This window comes from Bactrocera tryoni, chromosome 5 (assembly GCF_016617805.1).
Source record: "Bactrocera tryoni isolate S06 chromosome 5, CSIRO_BtryS06_freeze2, whole genome shotgun sequence".
Classification (NCBI taxonomy): Eukaryota; Metazoa; Arthropoda; class Insecta; order Diptera; family Tephritidae; genus Bactrocera; species Bactrocera tryoni.
This window is the reverse complement of record NC_052503.1, coordinates 65,470,577-65,488,889: the sequence shown is the minus strand read 5'-3', so window position 1 is coordinate 65,488,889 and position 18,313 is coordinate 65,470,577. Positions and strand designations below refer to the sequence as shown.

At 34.3% G+C, this 18,313-nt stretch overlaps 1 protein-coding gene across 1 annotated transcript in view; it reads left to right on the top strand.

Annotated features, from left to right (window-relative positions):
- Positions 1-17,963, top strand: part of LOC120777362 (phosphatase Herzog) — an 89,815-nt gene extending 71,852 nt beyond the window's left edge. The window contains exons 3-7 of the mRNA XM_040108631.1: positions 15,707-15,942; positions 16,079-16,260; positions 16,335-16,488; positions 16,664-16,806; positions 17,618-17,963. Of these exons, the coding sequence (XP_039964565.1) occupies positions 15,707-15,942; positions 16,079-16,260; positions 16,335-16,488; positions 16,664-16,806; positions 17,618-17,930 (1,028 nt within the window). The 3' untranslated portion in view covers positions 17,931-17,963. The remainder of the gene's footprint in view (positions 1-15,706; positions 15,943-16,078; positions 16,261-16,334; positions 16,489-16,663; positions 16,807-17,617) is intronic.
- The last annotated feature ends 350 nt before the right edge of the window (positions 17,964-18,313 follow it).

Sequence of the window (18,313 nt, the reverse complement as noted above, 5' to 3'; positions counted from 1 at the left end):
CTAACTAATTTCACAGTTTTCATGAGAACGAAATAAACACCTGCTCAGGAAAAGTACTCTTGTATCATATATACGAACTTAATTTTCTCTACATACATACATACATCACAAAAGTGATGTCATTACATAAGCCCACAACTATACAAATTCAAAATGAAGCCAGGCTCATGTTTCAAAGATCCTATAAATATTATATGCTCAAGTTTAAAAGTCGACACCGATATCCGATCTTTTATACCCTAAAAAGGTTATATTAAGTTTGCTACAATGTTTTTAATATCCAGAATGGGACATCGAGGACGCTAGAAGATAGATAAGGAAAATAATTGTGGTTTTGGACTGCAACCTGAGGTCCTCTCCTATATCACATATAGTCACAAAGGTCCAATACCCTGAAAATGCCAGGAGCTTGCTGGGCCGTGCGGAGCAACTCCTTTATGGTATGGGGCTCCACCGCAACGCATAGTTCTGGCTCCATCATCCTGTAATCCGGCGCAGAATAGGCTAGTTCATCGGCCAGCTCATTAGCAGCTACCCCTTCATTCCCCGACACCCTTATCAGGTGTACGCGGTTATAAACTGACAGGCTGTTCAGCATTCCTATACACTCCACTAAATCGAGGACCCTATATATAATATACATACATATATATACATTATTAATGTGATGAGCTCAGTTGATTTAGTCATGTCTGTCCGTCCGTCCCTTTATTGGTATATACGCGAAATAGTTTCTCAGTTTGATATAGATATCTGAAATTTCGAATCCGCCCTTTTCATACCAAGAAGTTGCTGTCATATTTTGGAACCGCCTATATATACATATATATCTTCACGAGATTTGAAGTATACTGTGTTATGTCCGGAAGGTAATAGGACTGAGTCAATTTAACAAAATTTATAGCACCAATCGTTAGAATTCTTTAAAAACTTTCTAAATATGCTGTCGATACAGCGCTGCCCGCGAGATTTCCAAGCATTGAAAGCGTCAGGGTAGGCATTCTTCGGAATAGCCTTGAGAGCCGAGGTGCATGCTGCTTGGATCCTCTTTTATCGGCCTTTTCAGGCAAGGAAACAAAAAAGTCATTTGCTCATTCTTCCCATTTTTGAGCGAGGGCCATTCAAAAAGGCCTGGTGCCACCGAAACACACCACTTCTTGCCAAAGCAACATCTGGGTAAGCCAGCTGGATCATATCAAACGTCTCTGTCACAGATTTACCGATTTTCACACAGAATTTAATCGCATACCTCTGCTCGAACGAGAGCTGCATTTTCGGCTTGCACCACTCACAGAATAACGTCGCGCGAAAATGTTTGTCCTGACTCTCCAGGTGCTCGGGGGAGACAACTGACCAGCCGCTCGTACGTTAGCTAGGAACGCCTGCTACCGAAATCCAGTTGGTAGGTGCACGCTCCGAAGAGCAATCGGGACGGAAGAAAATCAGTCCTATTACTTTCTGGACAAACCCTGTATGACCGACCAAGAACATACATATTTTTCGGATCGAATTGCTATAGCATATAGCTGCCATACCAACTAACAGATCAAAATCAAAATAAAGATCTTGCTATACAATTTTATGATATAAGAAATGGCCTGTGAAGGGTATTATAGCTTCGGTTCAACCAAAGTTAACATTTGTCAATTACGCAATCATGTACAAGTCTACTTAGTTATTGCTAATTGACTAAATTAAGAGCTGATGCTGCTATGCAGTACTGCTTAATTGAATAATTTGGTGTAATTTTTTTTAAGCAAGCAGTGAGTAAATTGCATTCGTACTTAAAGAGTTGCCTCACTTAGAATTACCTCGGTCCGTATACCCTTACTGTCATAAAATGTTAATGCGATTTCCTTTGTTAATTTACTCTTACACTTTCTTTTTGAACCGCGCGAGTATTTACTTTCACATTTCGCATAGCCCTAAGCTTTAATATTTTGTAATTTTCATCGCATATTAAATGTTTATGTTTTCTCTAACAACCCAAGCAATTAGCCACAAACACGCTTGCTCTGTGTATTCTCTACGCAGCTTCTCATTATTTCGCCTCAGCCTCCGTGTCGCCCTTGCCACTTTTTATGTCACTCTAGCAATTTTCCAGCCACACTTTTATTCACGGCAGCTATGTAGTACCGTAAATATTCCGAAAAAACATGAAAAAATAAAGTAAACTGCACGAAAACCACGCTGTCGTCAGTAAAGCGCCGCTTTGCGTCAAACGCATTAAACCCAAAAGACGTTCACAACCACACATACTCTCGCACAGTTATTTACACCGCTTCCTTTTTTCATTTCTCCAGCAAATTTTATCGCAAACACTTGCCGCTAATGTTGTCGACAGTCGCCATATAGTAAACTGTTCACTGTTTTCATAAGTAAGTGCGTCTTCGCTTTGAAGAAAAAAATTTGATATGTAAATGCAGCCAAAAATTTTTAAATCATAAAATTGCGCAGAAAATTGTTGACTGTCGTTAGACGCTTAATTAATGTTTGTTGCTGCCTGCTGCGCTGTCAATTTGTTTTGTTGTATTTTTGCTCGCTTCCTTTTGCTTGAACGCTCGTTATTGTCTTTGCGCATTAATACTTCTTCGCATCCATATTCGCCCACAAATTTTTCGCCTTTTATCCGCAGCCGTCAATCTAGTCTTTTCAGTTGCAAAGCAATTATTTTTAAATTTGCTATGAAAATAGTACAGAAAATTGCATTTTTGTTATTTTTTTTTTTGCATAAGACATACATACAAACATATTTGTATTGAATTTATATGTACTGCGGATGTTTTTCAGAGCTTCTATTGATTTTTGATTAGAGATGGGAACAATAGAATATTATCTTTGATAGAGATCGGCCCATTTATTTAGTAAAGAGACAAAAGAAACAAATTGCCAACTCCCATAAAATTATACGCGATTTGAAATTTGGCGCGCTGTCAATACTTATACTTATACAAATTTGTTGTGATGTCAATTTAATAATTATGACTTCGGAGACCAAATTCGACCCGATGCCAGTATTAAATTGGAAACAAAATTTGACTCGATTGTTAATACGAGGGCTGTCTGATAAATAACCGACCTAACCATGATGCACGCGACTTTTTCAAAAATTTTTTTTTTTTCCACATAGTCTCCTTGTAACTCCACACACTTCTCCCAGCGATGCTCCCATCTCTGCAACCCTTCCAAATAGAGCGCTGGAAATGTTCATGCGCGCACGTTTGTGGTCTAGTGTAAGCAAAGGCGGCACCCAACGCGCGGACAGCTTTCTCATGCCCAAATCTTGGTTTAATATGTATGTGACAAACACGTTCTTTTGACATCTTCACAATCTCAGCTATTTCCCTAACTTTAATCCGGCGGTCGTCTAGTACCAATTGATGAACTTTAGCGATGTCATCGTTAGTGATTACAGTTTTTGGACGCCCAGGACGTTCATCATCTTCCAAGCTCCTGCGACCACGTTTAAATTCAGTTACCCAAAATTTTACGGTGGTAAACGATGGTGCAGAGTCACCATACACAGAGTCCAACTCATCTTTGATTTGTGAAGGCGTATTGCCTTTCAAAAATAAAAATTTAATTACAGCTCGATATTCAATTTTTTCCATTTTGGGGAAATCACCGAAACAAAACACGACTGTCAACAGATAATTGCGCAAGATAAATTTCTGAAATTTTGGCGAGTTGCTATTATAATATGCACAATTTGAAGTAGAAACTTTTTTTTTCAGATGTGCCGCTAGCTTCACGTTGAGGTCGGTTATTTATCAGACGGCCCTCGTATAGTCATTATAACTTCAGACACTAAAGAAGAATATGGTAATTATGACTTCAGAGACCAAAATTTGGTTCTATATTGCTTATCTGTTGTAAATAGATAGTTTTCCTAATTTTAAAAGTGTCTGGAACCAGATTAAATCGGATGACTGAGTTAGACTAATGTAGATCTTATCTCATTTTCTCATTCTGAAATGAATTTTTCGTATGATTATTCTCCTGATTCTATGAAATAGTTATTTAGATTCTCAAATTGCTGTCCTCAAGAAGTTACACACTTTAACGTCTTTAAGGATAAACCAAGTCGAATATTTTAAAAATTTGTATATGTACTTTTACGAAAAAGAGCTGTACAGGCCTCACTAAAGAAATGATTATCATGTACAATAGTATCTTTTTTAGGATTATTGTCTTAGGCTTAAACTTTATGGATCCTCATGGGATATATAAAGTCTTCGAAACAAACTTAAGTCTGCGATTATTCCTGGACTTATTATAAATATATATGTATTTATATTGTTTTAGTACTTATTTATGCTTAAAATCAAAACAGTTAAATTTTTTCTTATCTACTGAAATTTTACAAAAACCTAGCACAATACTCCAGAAGATAGTTTCTTCTGAACAATAACAAAAAACATTTATGTCGAATGAAAATCAGCCTATTATAAATGTTTAATTATATAAGTTTAAGTTATTATCTCGTAAATCAATCCCAAAACGGGTTTTAAACTCACCAATGATTTATGAAGAATTCATCTATTTAGATAAATTTTCTTGTTCGCAATATTTTGAATAATTCTGTGTGGTTAAAAAGTTTAAAGCTCAATAAATTTCCATTTCTAATAAGTGAACAGTAATTCTAAGCGCTATTCTTAAGTCGTATCGAAAACGTATAGTATGTATACCCATCTCTAACTGCTACAATATTGCCATATATTATAATATGTATGTCTATACTTTTATTGGCCCCCAGTTTTGCCTTTGACGATGCAGTGCATACATACGATATACATTTATTGCTGTATTTCATAGACATCTTTGAATTTTGCAAATTTTTGTGTTTTTTGTTTTTGTTTCTTTGGCACAAGTTCAAGTTCAAAATTATGTTTTATTATTTTCTAAATTGCCTTAAAGTTCAATAAAGACATTTAAAATTATCTGCCAATATAAAATAGATAAAATATACAAAAGGACAACACATAAAAGCTAAAGCATAAAGCTTCAATGCCGTTAGTCTTTTAATTATAGTTTATTGCTGTCCGTTTTTAATGTGATGTCAATAAATACATCATACATTATACATTGCAAATTCAGTATGCAATGAATTTCTGTACATTCGCATGCGTTTGTCGCCAGCGACCTTAGTCGAGTGGGTGTTTGTAAACCCGCATGTTATTCGTGTTATGCGTCGTGGGCTGAAGTATGTTACATAGTGAAAATGATTATCTTAATAGCCAATGTCGAACCTCTAAATTTAAAAAAAACATCTATTAGTTCATACTTATTCTATCATAGCTCCTAAGATTCTACATTTCTAAAATAATATTAAAACAATAATCTTTAAAAGAACAATCGACAAATCCTTCTTAATTGATTCAATTAAGTGGCTGTCTAAGTCTCCTATTGGGAGAGACACATTTGCTTTTATAGTAGCTTTTTAAAATAAAATTATAATTGAGAAAACAGTTTTTGCCTTTCGCACAAGTGGCTACTCGATTTATGATCAACTGTTAACTTGCTTATGTTCTTCATTTTGTATTTTTTCTAATGATTAACATTCATCAGCTGATTTATTTTATTTATCAATGCATACAACCAAATTTTCAGCCGGTGCAACAACCCGCCGAATTAAACACAGCCACATTTACAGTGTGGACAAGAACCCGCAGAGTTGCATTGCAGTTTTAACTCGAATAAAAATTTATGTAGTAAAATAAGATTTTTATATTGTATCGTAAAGCGATATAAATTAGTTTTTAATCCCCAACGCTTGAGAACGACGTGTGAGACACTGATTTGGGTCTTCCTCATGCGCCAGCGGCAGCAATATTCTCTACACTACGGACACTTCTTTGTCTCATTGCCACGGAAACATTTTGTACTGTGCCTGTGGATACAAATTTTTCCACTAGACGCTCAATTGTTGATCTGACAGGACGATTATGACGAGCATAAATTGGACGTAGCGCTCTTAAAGTTGAGACCACTGACTCCGAATTTCGGTAGTAAATTTTAATAATTTCGACTCGTTGTTGGATCGTATATTTTTCCATGATGAAATGGTTTACTGAAGAGAAATGTCAAAAGAGTGGGAGAAAATATGGCGTCCTTTGCTGTCCCTATGGGTCTACTTTTGTAACGTGCCTATTGAAAAACTCGTTATAAATAGAATATTTTATTGTTATACCATGTTTTTTAAGACTAAACAGATTTCAATTATTTTTTGTGTATTCTGACTTAAAGATAATTTTTCTGGTAAAAAAACGGAAACATATCAACTAATTTTACTCTGAAATGATTAGATCTGGACAGATATTCCCTTAGAGGATTCGATAGCTATGACATAAATAATGGGTTGTCAAAAAATCTTGCGGTATTTTTATTGAATTTTTTTTTTTTTATTGATATTGAAAGGAATTTTTGTTGACTCATGCTCAGCTCTTGACCGATTCTACGGCTGCTACTATGCCGGTCTCTTTCGACCAATTCAGCGATTTTATCGCAATTTTCGACGACAGGCCTTCCGGAGCGTGGCGCATCTGCGACCACCTCTACACCAGAACGAAAACGTTGAAACCATCGTTGTGCGGTGGAAATGGAAACTGTATCGGGTCCATTAACTGCACAAATTTTATTGGCGGCTTGAGATGCATTTTTGCCTTTATCATAGTAGTACTGTAAAATATGCCGTATTTTCTCTTTATTTTGCTCCATGTTTACGACGTTATAACTCACGAACGACTTAAAAGAAACGACAATCAATCAAACACGTGTTAGCGCGTGAAGCTTTCCAAAAAGGTATAGCATGACCCGATGCGACGAATAAAACTACGTGCTTTCAGCGCCAACTAGCGAAAATACCGCAAGACTTTTTTGACAACCTAATATTTATTTGTTGTTGAGAAGGCGCAACTAGAGGTCAGCCATAGTCATGTGCATCAGAACTTCACAAAAATTCACGCCAAATTAGCCTTACTAAAGAATTTCAGTGTGAAGTTGCGCGCTATTCGTAGAAGCAATACTTAATGTGTATCCTAAGGAATTGTTACATATTGTTGAGTTGTTTAGTCGAAGAGACCGAAACCCATGTCGTCGTCTTCCTCGGACTCCGACTCCTCCTTTTTGGCTTCTTCCTTCTTTTCGGCAGCAGCGCCAGCACCAGCAGCTGGAGCAGAGGCAGCAGCAGCAGCAACAAACTTGCTGGGGTCCTTGATGAACTCCTTGATGGATCAATTTTCGAGCGAAAATAAAAAAATCATAGAAACTCGTCATTTTGTCTTAGTTTTCATACTAATTGTACATGTCTGAGTTACATTTTTGAAATAAAATAATAAAAAACAGTAAATTGTTATTGATTAAAAAAACCATAGCTTTTGCATTAAAAAAAATATTTTTTTTTTTACCTACACATAGTTATTTTCCTTAATTAAGCATAAGCTCCTTATAATTATCCTTGATTTCGTTCGCCTACATTTGTTTCAATTTCTGCACGCCTCTCTGTTAATTATTGCAAATGCCATTTGCTAAATGTGACTTTACGCTAACAAGAGTGTTAACAGCGTTGACATCGCTTTCGACATCAATTAAACGCGTAAAACTTTCAATTTCATAATTTTAATGCGTACGTGTGTGTGCGTGCGTGCGAGAAATGTACTTAATTCATCGTTCATTGTATATATACATGGAGCCTATATTGCAGTTATATGCGCATAAGCCCTTGCTATGTATGCATATTGAGTATTTCACATATTACATGCACTTGCTAGTGCAGCAACAACAACCAACCAGACAAATTGCAAATTTCATTTTGCAACACAGACACATGAACATTATGCACCCAACTTTATGCATACATTATATGTATGTGTGTGTATGTGAAAGTGCACTTACTCGCGCATATGTATTATGTGAATGTGTGTGCGCATAGAAAAAAATATATACATATGTATGTGTTTGTAAGTGCGCGACGTATGTATGCATGAATGCATTTATTGGGGCATATGTACTTATTAATAATATTAAATGCATTTGCATGTCGAATTCGACTGCCTTACCCAGCAGAGCAAAAACATTTATATATTACACATATACATATGAAAAATATGTTTTTTTTCATCACATATTTGTCTGTCCATATGTGTCTGGTGTGCATTTTTGCCTTTCTATTTTATAGTTCCTCTGTTGCAATCTCAAATCTCAACCGCAGCCACTGGTGTACACGGCGTATGAGTGATGCAAAGTGCATGCATATGATTGTGTGTAAGTGCATGTGCGGTTCATATGTATTAATTAATAAACGCGTATCCGCAATGTAGGTCGCATTGGTGCGCACAATGTATGTACAAAAGTTACTCCGTTTTTTAGCAATAGATGTGTGTGTGTGTGTTTGTGTGCTGTGCACTCGTGTAGAAGAATACATATGTACATAGATACAGACATTTATATGTTATATAATACTGTATATACATAAGTATATATGTATTTATATTTTTATATTTATTTCTTTATGTTGCACCTGATATTTATGTCGATATATTTGTATATACAGTGTGTCAAATTTCATGTGGACAAAATTCTATTCCAGCACAAATTTTCATTCAATACATGATTTGATTAAAAATTTTACAAAAAAAAAAATAAAAATTTCTAAAAATTAAATTTTTGAAAATATGTAGATCAAAATATAATTGTTATCTTTAATATTAATATTTATTAAAAAATCAATAACAAAAGTAGTAAGTTCAGCGTTAAAACTGATGTTATTTCTAAACCTAACCTCAAATGAATTGTGTTTCAATTTCAAATTATCAGGTTATAATAAAAAGATAATAAAAATATGAATTAAGAAAGAAACAACTTGCGTCACTTTAAACCCTTTTTATATAAATCTAAAACAAAAAACATAACCGCAAATTTTTGGATAATTTCGAAAACAAGCATTTTCATCGTGCAATAGTATTTTGTTGTCGCATTAATGCTATTTATAAACTTCTTCTTCTTAATTGGCGTAGGCACCGCTTACGCGATTATAGCCGAGTTAACAACAACGCACCAGTCGTTTCTTCTTTTTGCTACGTGGCGCCAATTGTGGGAGTGGAGGGTTCCTCTTACTCTGCTTCCCCCGGCGGGTACGGCGTTGAATACTTTCAGAGCTGGAGTGTTTTCGTCCATTCGGACAACAACAAGTCCTTCTCCACTTGGTCCTTCCAACGGAGTGGAGGTCTTCCTCTTACTCTGCTTCCCCCGGCGGGTACGGCGTTGAATACTTTCAGAGCTGGAGTGTTTTCGTCCATTCGGACAACATGACCTAGCCAGCGTAGCCGCTGTCTTTTAATTCGCTGAACTATGTCAATGTCGTCATACATATATCTCGTACAGCTCATCGTTCCATCGAATGCGATATTCGCCGTGGCCAACGCACAAAGGACCGTAAATCTTTTGCAGAATTTTTCTCTCGAAAACTCGCAACGTCAACTCATCAGTTGTTGTCATCGTCCAAGCCTTTGTACCATATAGCAGAACGGGAATTATGAGTGACTTATAGAGTTTGGTTTTTTGTTCGTCGAGAGAGAGGACTTTACTTCTCAATTGCCTACTCAGTTCGAAGTAGCACCTGTTGGCAAGAGTTATCCTGCGTTGGATTTCCAGGCTGACGTTGTTGCTGGTGTTTACATTGGTTCCCAAATATACGAAACTATCTACAACTTCAAAGTTATGACTGTCAACAGTGACGTGAGCGCCAAGTCGCGAGTGCGATGACTGTTTGTTTGATGACAGGAGATATTTCGTCTTGCTCTCGTTCACTGCCAGACCCAATTGCTTTGCTTCCTTGTCCAGTCTGGAGAAAGCAGAACTAACGGCGCGGGTGTTGAGGCCGATGATATCAATATCATCATAAACTTATATAACCCAAAAAAAAAACGGACTATAAAAATTATTATTATAGGCCCTTACTGCTGTATGGAATATAAAAAAAGTATATAGAAAAAATTTGTTAGTTATCCGATCCTACAAATCACTGTAAAAAAATCAAAAAATGCTGTTACGAGTAAATCACGTTTAAAGATGAACTCACTAAACCGTTTAAACCGAGCGGTTACATTTTGGAAGTTGTATCTCAATAACTATTCGAGAAAGGGATATAAAATTTTAGTATATAATTTTAGTTTTAATATCGTTTTTTTTTAATTTCACGCCAGAAATGGTTTTTTTCTTAGTTTTAATAGTATTTTTTCTCGATTTTTGACTTTTGAATGCCATACACAATTAAAAATTTGAAAATACAATATTATGTTACGTCATATCATCACCCTGTATAATGGCAACTGTTGCTCTTGCAACACAATTCGACTTATTTATAACGTATGTATGTCCCTCAATACTCTTATTTACTTACGCATATGTACATCGATTCACATAAAATGCATATATATACAATTGCAACAACTGTTTTTGTTGTTATATGCATTTGTTTGAATTACTCGGGTCACAGACGAATTTGGGTCAACCAGTCGACTTGCTTGTATTCTTGCTAATTTTACGAGTTCGCTATTCTGCATACTTTTTTATTACTTAACAATATTTTCGTGCGAGTCGAGTCACCTATACATGTTTGTGTGTATGTATATACGTACATGGCTAGCTATTGCTCTTTCAGGTCGTTTATCCAACAGGAAATTAATTTTGCCTGAGCGCTTAAAGGGTATTAATATATATAAGCGTTTATATAAATACATTAATACAAATGTGTATAAATACATACCTTTTATACATACATACATAATAACTATAAATAAATAATATGTTGATAGCAATGTTTGCATAGCTTGCCAAAAAATATATGTACATATGTATGTCAAATGAGGATATGTTCTATATTGAATAGTTGTCAAAGTTTTGCTAGGTAACGGTATCTATTTGTTTCTCATTTGGTTAGTAGCCAGCTAAACTTTTGCTTTCCAAGAAAAAGTGTGGTAAACGTTGGTATTTTGGTGGGTTGAGTTTACTAACCTCTGGTCAATTGAACGATTTGACCTAAATTTTTTGTGCGTCGTGACGAAAGCACTTTGTTTCGACAGCAACAAGTGTTTGTTTGTCTACGAGCTTTGTAAAAACCACAGTTACTAGTGCTGGTTAGGTTCATATACTTAGTTAGCAGAAAATTACAGTTATATTGGGTTCGCTTTTAAACTTTAAAAGAATAAATTGCTATTTTTTCAAATATTAATGATTTTTTTTTTTTTGAACAAATATTCCCTGAAACTAGTATCGGGTGATTTTTTAAGAGCTTGATAACTTTTTAAAAAAAAAAAAACGCATAAAATTTGCAAAATCTCATCGGTTCTTTATTTGAAACGTTAGATTGGTTCATGACATTTACTTTTTGAAGATAATTTCATTTTAAATGTTGACCGCAGCTGCGTCTTAGGTGGTCCATTCGGAAAGTCAATTTTGGGCAACTTTTTCGAGCATTTCGGCCGGAATAGCCCGAATTTCTTCGGAAATGTTGTCTTCAAAGCTGGAATAGTTGCTGGCTTATTTCTGTAGACTTTAGACTTGACGTAGCCCCACAAAAAATAGTCTAAAGGCGTTAAATCGCATGATCTTGGTGGCCAACTGCCCATGCATCCCGAAAAATGCACTGTTTGGTGTGGTTTGTACGCTGGTGGAATCATTGGACCGTATTTTTCAAAGATGCTGTTGGACGCAACGTTACGGTGAATGGCGATCGCTATCGTTCGATGCTAACAAACTTTTTGTTGCCAAAAATGGAAGAACTGAACTTGGTTGACATGTGGTTTCAACAAGATGGCGCTACATGCCACACAGCTCGCGATTCTATGGCCATTTTGAGGGAAAACTTCGGAGAACAATTCATCTCAAGAAATGGACCCGTAAGTTGGCCATCAAGATCAAGATCATGCGATTTAACGCCTTTAGACTATTTTTTGTGGGGCTACGTCAAGTCTAAAGTCTACAGAAATAAGCCAGCAACTATTCCAGCTTTGGAAGACAACATTTCCGAAGAAATTCGGGCTATTCCGGCCGAAATGCTCGAAAAAGTTGCCCAAAATTGGACTTTCCGAATGGACCACCTAAGACTGCAGCCGCGGTCAACATTTAAATGAAATTATCTTCAAAAAAAGTAAATGTCATGAACCAATCTAACGTTTCAAATAAAGAACCGATGAGATTTTGCAAATTTTATGCGTTTTTTTTTTAAAAAAAAGTTATCAAGCTCTTAAAAAATCACCCGATATATACAAATATCCATGCAGTTCAATGAGGGTTGCCAGACAAAATTTCTTCTTGAAAATAGTTCTGAAAACCGTTATGGGTAGTTTTAGTCTTGAGAAACTCATAGTTCTACCTTAATAATCGGAGATTAATTCTTACAAATTTTGGGTTCCTTTGAAGACTATTTTAACCATTAAAAGCATTCCAAGTACTTCCATGGATACTCCATCAATTTCTTAATATACAAGGTCTGTCGCAAAAGAAACAGGACTGTTAAAAAAAACAACAAAAAATTAATATTTTTCAAAAGTTATATTTTTTTTGATTCAAAGTAGTTTCCTTGTGCCCCGATACAGCGTTTAGCCCGGTCAATTAGCATTTCAAATGAGTGTTTAAGGTCATTTTTCGGAATGCTCTTGAGAATATCGGTCGTCGCCTTTTGGATAGCTGAAATGTCCAGTGTCCTTTCATGGGCAAATGAAGTTTTCCAAATAGGTAAAAATCACAGGGTGCCAGATCAGATGAGTAGGGTGAGTGATTAATGGTTAATATGGACTTTTTGTCAAAAAAACAGTGACAAGCGTCGACCGATGACACGGCGCATTATCGTGCAGCAGGCGCCAGGACCCTGTCTCACGGTATTTTGGTCGAGCACGACGAATGCGTGACAAAAGACGCTTCATAACACCAAAGTAAAATACAGCATTAATCGTTTGGCCAGGTGGGATGAACTCTCGGTGTACAATACCCTCGGAATCGTAAAAACAAATCAGCATTGTCTTTATTTTTGACTTCTAAAGACGACCGACTTCTGATCGTCACAGAGGTCCTCACGGCCTTCTTGGAATCGCTTAAACCACTCATGCACATTACTACGGAATAGGCACTGATCACCACAAACTTTTCTCATCATTTGAAATGTTTCAGTAAACGTTTTCCCAAGTTTAAAACAAAATTTAATATTTGCTCTTTGCATTTTACGACCGATGACCAAAAGCTGCTGTCACTTTTTGATCGATAACACCGATTGTAGTTATCCAATTGTCTTAAAATTTTTACGAAATGTCAACAAGAGATCAAACTTTTTATTTCATATACCCACCAATAGGTGGCGCCACCAGAAACAGTTATATTTAAAAAGTTCCGTTTCTTTTGCGACAGACCTTGTATATAGTTTTTTAAACGATATGACCGCAGTAAATGCATAAAAAACTTTCTATTACCGTTACAGACGAAATATTTTATTTTTGCAAAATGAAAATACTCATTTTAAAATTAATTATGTTGCAAAGCTATGAAAAATTAGTTTTTTTTAATTATGTACATATGTATATTCTATGTACAATTATTGTTTTCAAAAAATATTGCTCTATAAAATTAATGGATAAATATTAGTACTAATAAAATAATGTACATGGTACCTAAAATATGTAAATAAAAATAGAATACAGAATATATGGAATTTTTTTACAATTTTTTTGTAAAATATTTTAAATAATTTATTATAAATTCTGCAACAAATTCTTAAGATACTAATATTTTTATTCATTTCTAATACTTATTTGCCTCCATTTTTAACGTAATCTACTAGTTCTGCACTATTCCGCAAACATATTTCCAGCAAGACGGAATTATTCACCTCACCGTGTCATTGCCACCCGTACGCATCGACCAACTTGTGAATATATTCTTACATACATACGTACATACATACATATGTATATACCTAAAGACAAAACATTTTAGCATACGACAAACAGTTATTTTTTCGCTCTTTCAACTACATAATAATGCAAATTCAGCGAAAGCGAAAGTTTACATTGAAGAATGGGTGCGGCGACTTGTGCCCTCACCGTCCGCCGACAGGTCATTGACAATTAAAGCAATTAAGACTGTTCGCTCGGTTTGTTTTTCGCAGCGGCGAAGCGAGACGCGGACAGGAAGTGCAAATTCTTGCAACTAGCATAAAAAACGAATCGAAAACAGCAAAAAAGATGTAAAGTTATGCAGAGAATTTTACGCGAAAGTCAAGCTCAAGTGGCTGCCAATGCTGAAGAGTATGATTCGTGCTAAAAACTATGTTAAAATGGTCGCTTTTTAAGATTATGAAGTTATTGTTTGAGAGTACAACTTGCAACTAGTTTAAGAGTATGTATAGGTTATGGTTAGGTCGTCGTTGTAACGAGGGGTCGTGTGCTAAACAATTTTGTTGGAGATTTCAAATAATGTTTTTGACATGTTTTGAAGTTTATTTTTTGAATTTCTTGTGATTTTAACATTTTTTAAATGAAGGTAGTATCTAGCTGTCAAGATTATTAATTACATTCATTACACAAAATGAAATTATTTCATTTGCAGATTTTATTACTGAAAATAATAATAAAAGTATTAAATTTTTTTAATCTTTAATTGTTAAAAATAAGAAGAAAATTAGCTTTTAACTCGAAATTTATGAAAACTTTACAAAAAGAATAATGTTTTATAAACAAAAGTGAGGTTATATTCCTCTAAAAGCTTTGATTATATGATAAGATTTTGAAATTTGAGCAATATATGATATGAGGTCGCTTTCAGATTTTTTCAATTAGAAATATAATAAAATAAGTGAGGTTATGCTTTTCTGAAACCAAATATTACTATATGTGATCAAATATTATTTTGAATCGAAGAAATTTTCCAAAAAAATATTTTATACTCAAAAGTGAGCTTATGTTCCCCTGAAAAGTTGGTTATGTGATAGGCTTATGATTAGAAAAATAAGTCAATTTATATTTTTCTGTAACCAAAAATTCGGTTATGTGATGAAATATTATTTTGAATTTGAGAAATTTTTCATAAAAAAAAATTTTGTACACAAAAGTGAGATTATATTCATCTGAAAAATTTGGTTATGTGATAGGCTTATGATTTAAAAAATGTCAATCTTATTTGGCTTTGAAGCTGGATCACACAATTCTTTTTTAGGAAAATTAAACAAGGTTATATTTGAGAAAATTTTCTAAAAATATATTTTATACACAAAAGGGAGCTAATATTCATCTGGAAAATTTGGTTATATGATAGCTATGGGATTTTAGAAATGTCAGCAAATAATATTTCAGAAATTTTTCGAAAAAAATGTTTTTTACACAAAAGTGAGGTTATGTTCCTCTGAAAAATTTGGTTATGTTATAGGCTTATGATTTAAAAATATCAATAATATTTAATTTTGAAATCGGTTCACACAATTCTTTTTTAGGAAAATTAAGTAAAGTTATTAATTTGAATCCAAATAGATTGAAATGCAATGAATATCATTCAGGGGGTTAATTTCATTATTTTATATTTATATGTTATGGTTACTTTTGTGAAAACAGTAATAATTAATTAAATATAAGTTACAAAAATTAATTTATTTTCGTATATTCTTAAATATACATTAAACATAACATGCGTAACTAATACCGCGTCTTCTTAAATATTTTAGATGATGTCGAGCGTTTGAAACCACCAAAACGCGGCTTCTTTCAATCGTTTCTATGCTGCTGGCGACGTAATCGTACGAAAACTAATCAAAATGGCACATCAATCGATGGTTCCACAACACCGCCACCATTACCGGACCAACAAAGGTACCTACTACCTCAGGTTAGGCACTCGGATATGCATAAAAAATGCATGGTCATCGATTTGGATGAGACATTAGTGCACAGTAGTTTTAAGGTAAGGGTAAATACAAGCATATTATTCAATGCTGCATACTTAAAAGTATAAAATTATATTTTACGACCTACAAATTACCGTTTTTGTTATTATTATAATTAATTTTCACTATTTAATTGCACACTTTCAATTACAGCCGATTCCAAATGCTGATTTTATTGTACCAGTGGAAATTGATGGCACCATACATCAAGTTTATGTACTCAAACGGCCCTATGTCGATGAGTTCCTGCGAAAAATGGGCGAATTGTACGAGTGTGTTTTATTTACAGCATCACTAGCCAAATACGCGGATCCCGTTGCCGATCTGTTAGACAAGTATGTGTGATTTAATAGACTTTTTCTACCCTCATACAATTGAATTAAATAATTAATTGCATTTTTATCTTTAGATGGGATGTGTTTCGCGCAAGACTGTTTAGGGAATCGTGCGTTTATTACAGGGGAAATTATATTAAGGATTTAAATCGTCTTGGGCGTGATTTACAAAAAATTGTCATTGTTGATAATTCACCAGCGAGTTATATATTTCATCCAGATAATGCGGTAAGTAGGCAATATTTGCAACATATTGAAGAAAATGGCATAAAGCTGTTAAACAAATAATATTTAGTGCTTTTTATTACTTTTTGTATACAAAAACTTAATTTTGCATTGTGAATACAAATACAAACATATGTTTTATCTGTTTAATTTCATTAATATTTCATTACCATTGCAGGTTCCTGTAAAGTCATGGTTTGATGACACGAACGATTCGGAGTTGCTTGAGCTCATACCGTTGTTTGAAAAACTCAGCAAAGTTGATTCTGTATATAGCGTTCTGTGCAATTCCAATAATCCGCTGAATAATGTTGCGAAAATGTAAGTGAAAACGCGATTATTTTTTATATTTTAAATTATTTACTCGAGGAAGTTCTTATTTTAAACGGAAAAAGAATAATGCTTTTGAATAGCAGGGTAATAATCGAAGGACTAGTTCAATTTTTATTTTTTTTTTATCAAAGTAAAAATCTGGTGAGGAAGCGTTCGGCTTCATCAATAGGGAGAAGATCGCTCAAGATGATATTTATTGCCTATCAATAATTTTTAAGTAACCCGGAGTTAGTTTAGCTCTCATTCAATTCTCAAAACTATATAGTATACTATCGAGCGTATAGTATAGGTAGATTGAGCATTCGCTTTTCAAATATTACTTCAAATTTTATTAAGTAACAAATCGTCCAAAATGTGATTAAAAATTGAATTTGTAATAAGAAATGAGATTTGAAAACTTAAAATTTAGTTTTTAATCCCAAAATCAGAATTAAGGAAGAGCTAAATCCATGTATATTTCATACTCTTGCAACTTGCAAGGATTAAAGCCAGGCAAGTACCTTAGGTACATAAGGTCTGCTAATTATGTGGGGTCTAGGAAAATTTTTGTCCGATTTTATTCATTCTAAGCTCAAATATGCACCGTTATAAGAAAAATACGTTATTTCAATTTTATTGAAATAACTCACATGTTGCCATCGAAATGCAACAAATAGTATAATTAACAGAATATAAAATAAAATATAAAAATAAAAACCACAAACTGCTCTGAAAATAACTATTTGAAATAAAATTCTTATAAAGTTCGTTCGTTGTATTTATAGACACTAATTTTGCGCTTCTCTTTCCCTCGAAATAGCAACAACACGAATCAACAGCAAATGTCCATGCCGCAGTCGCAGTTGCATCAAACTATGCAACAACAACAACAATTGCAAATACAAACGACACATCCACAGAATCAGCAGCAGGGAGGAGTGCAGCAAACGATTACCGCAACAACGGTAATTACGCAAGCGACAACAATATCAGTACCGACATTGCTAACGACACAGCATCCACATCAGTTGCAACAGCAGCAACAACAACAGCATCAACTGCAAACAAACCAGCAGCAGCAGCAGCTGGAAGGTAGTCCGCCAAATCCGCCCGATTTAAGTAATAAAACGTAACATCAGTGGGAATTGATGTTTATTAATATATAATTTGCGTTTTTTGCTTTTAAATAAACTAGCGTACACACATACATACATATATACAAGAAATATGTATATAATATTAATATTATATATGTAGATATATACATACATACATATATATTTATATGTAAACAAGAAATTATACAATACACAAACAAACAAATTAACGCGCTACCTATCCCCCCGCGAAATACTTTCCTATAACAATTGCTGCAATTTTTTTATTAAGAAAAATAGAAAAAAAAATGAAATTGAATTAATACTACTTATATATATACATATATGCACATGCAAATGTGTTGAAACAAATCGAAGATTAAATATGTTGTAACAAACATGTATTTATAAATAATACA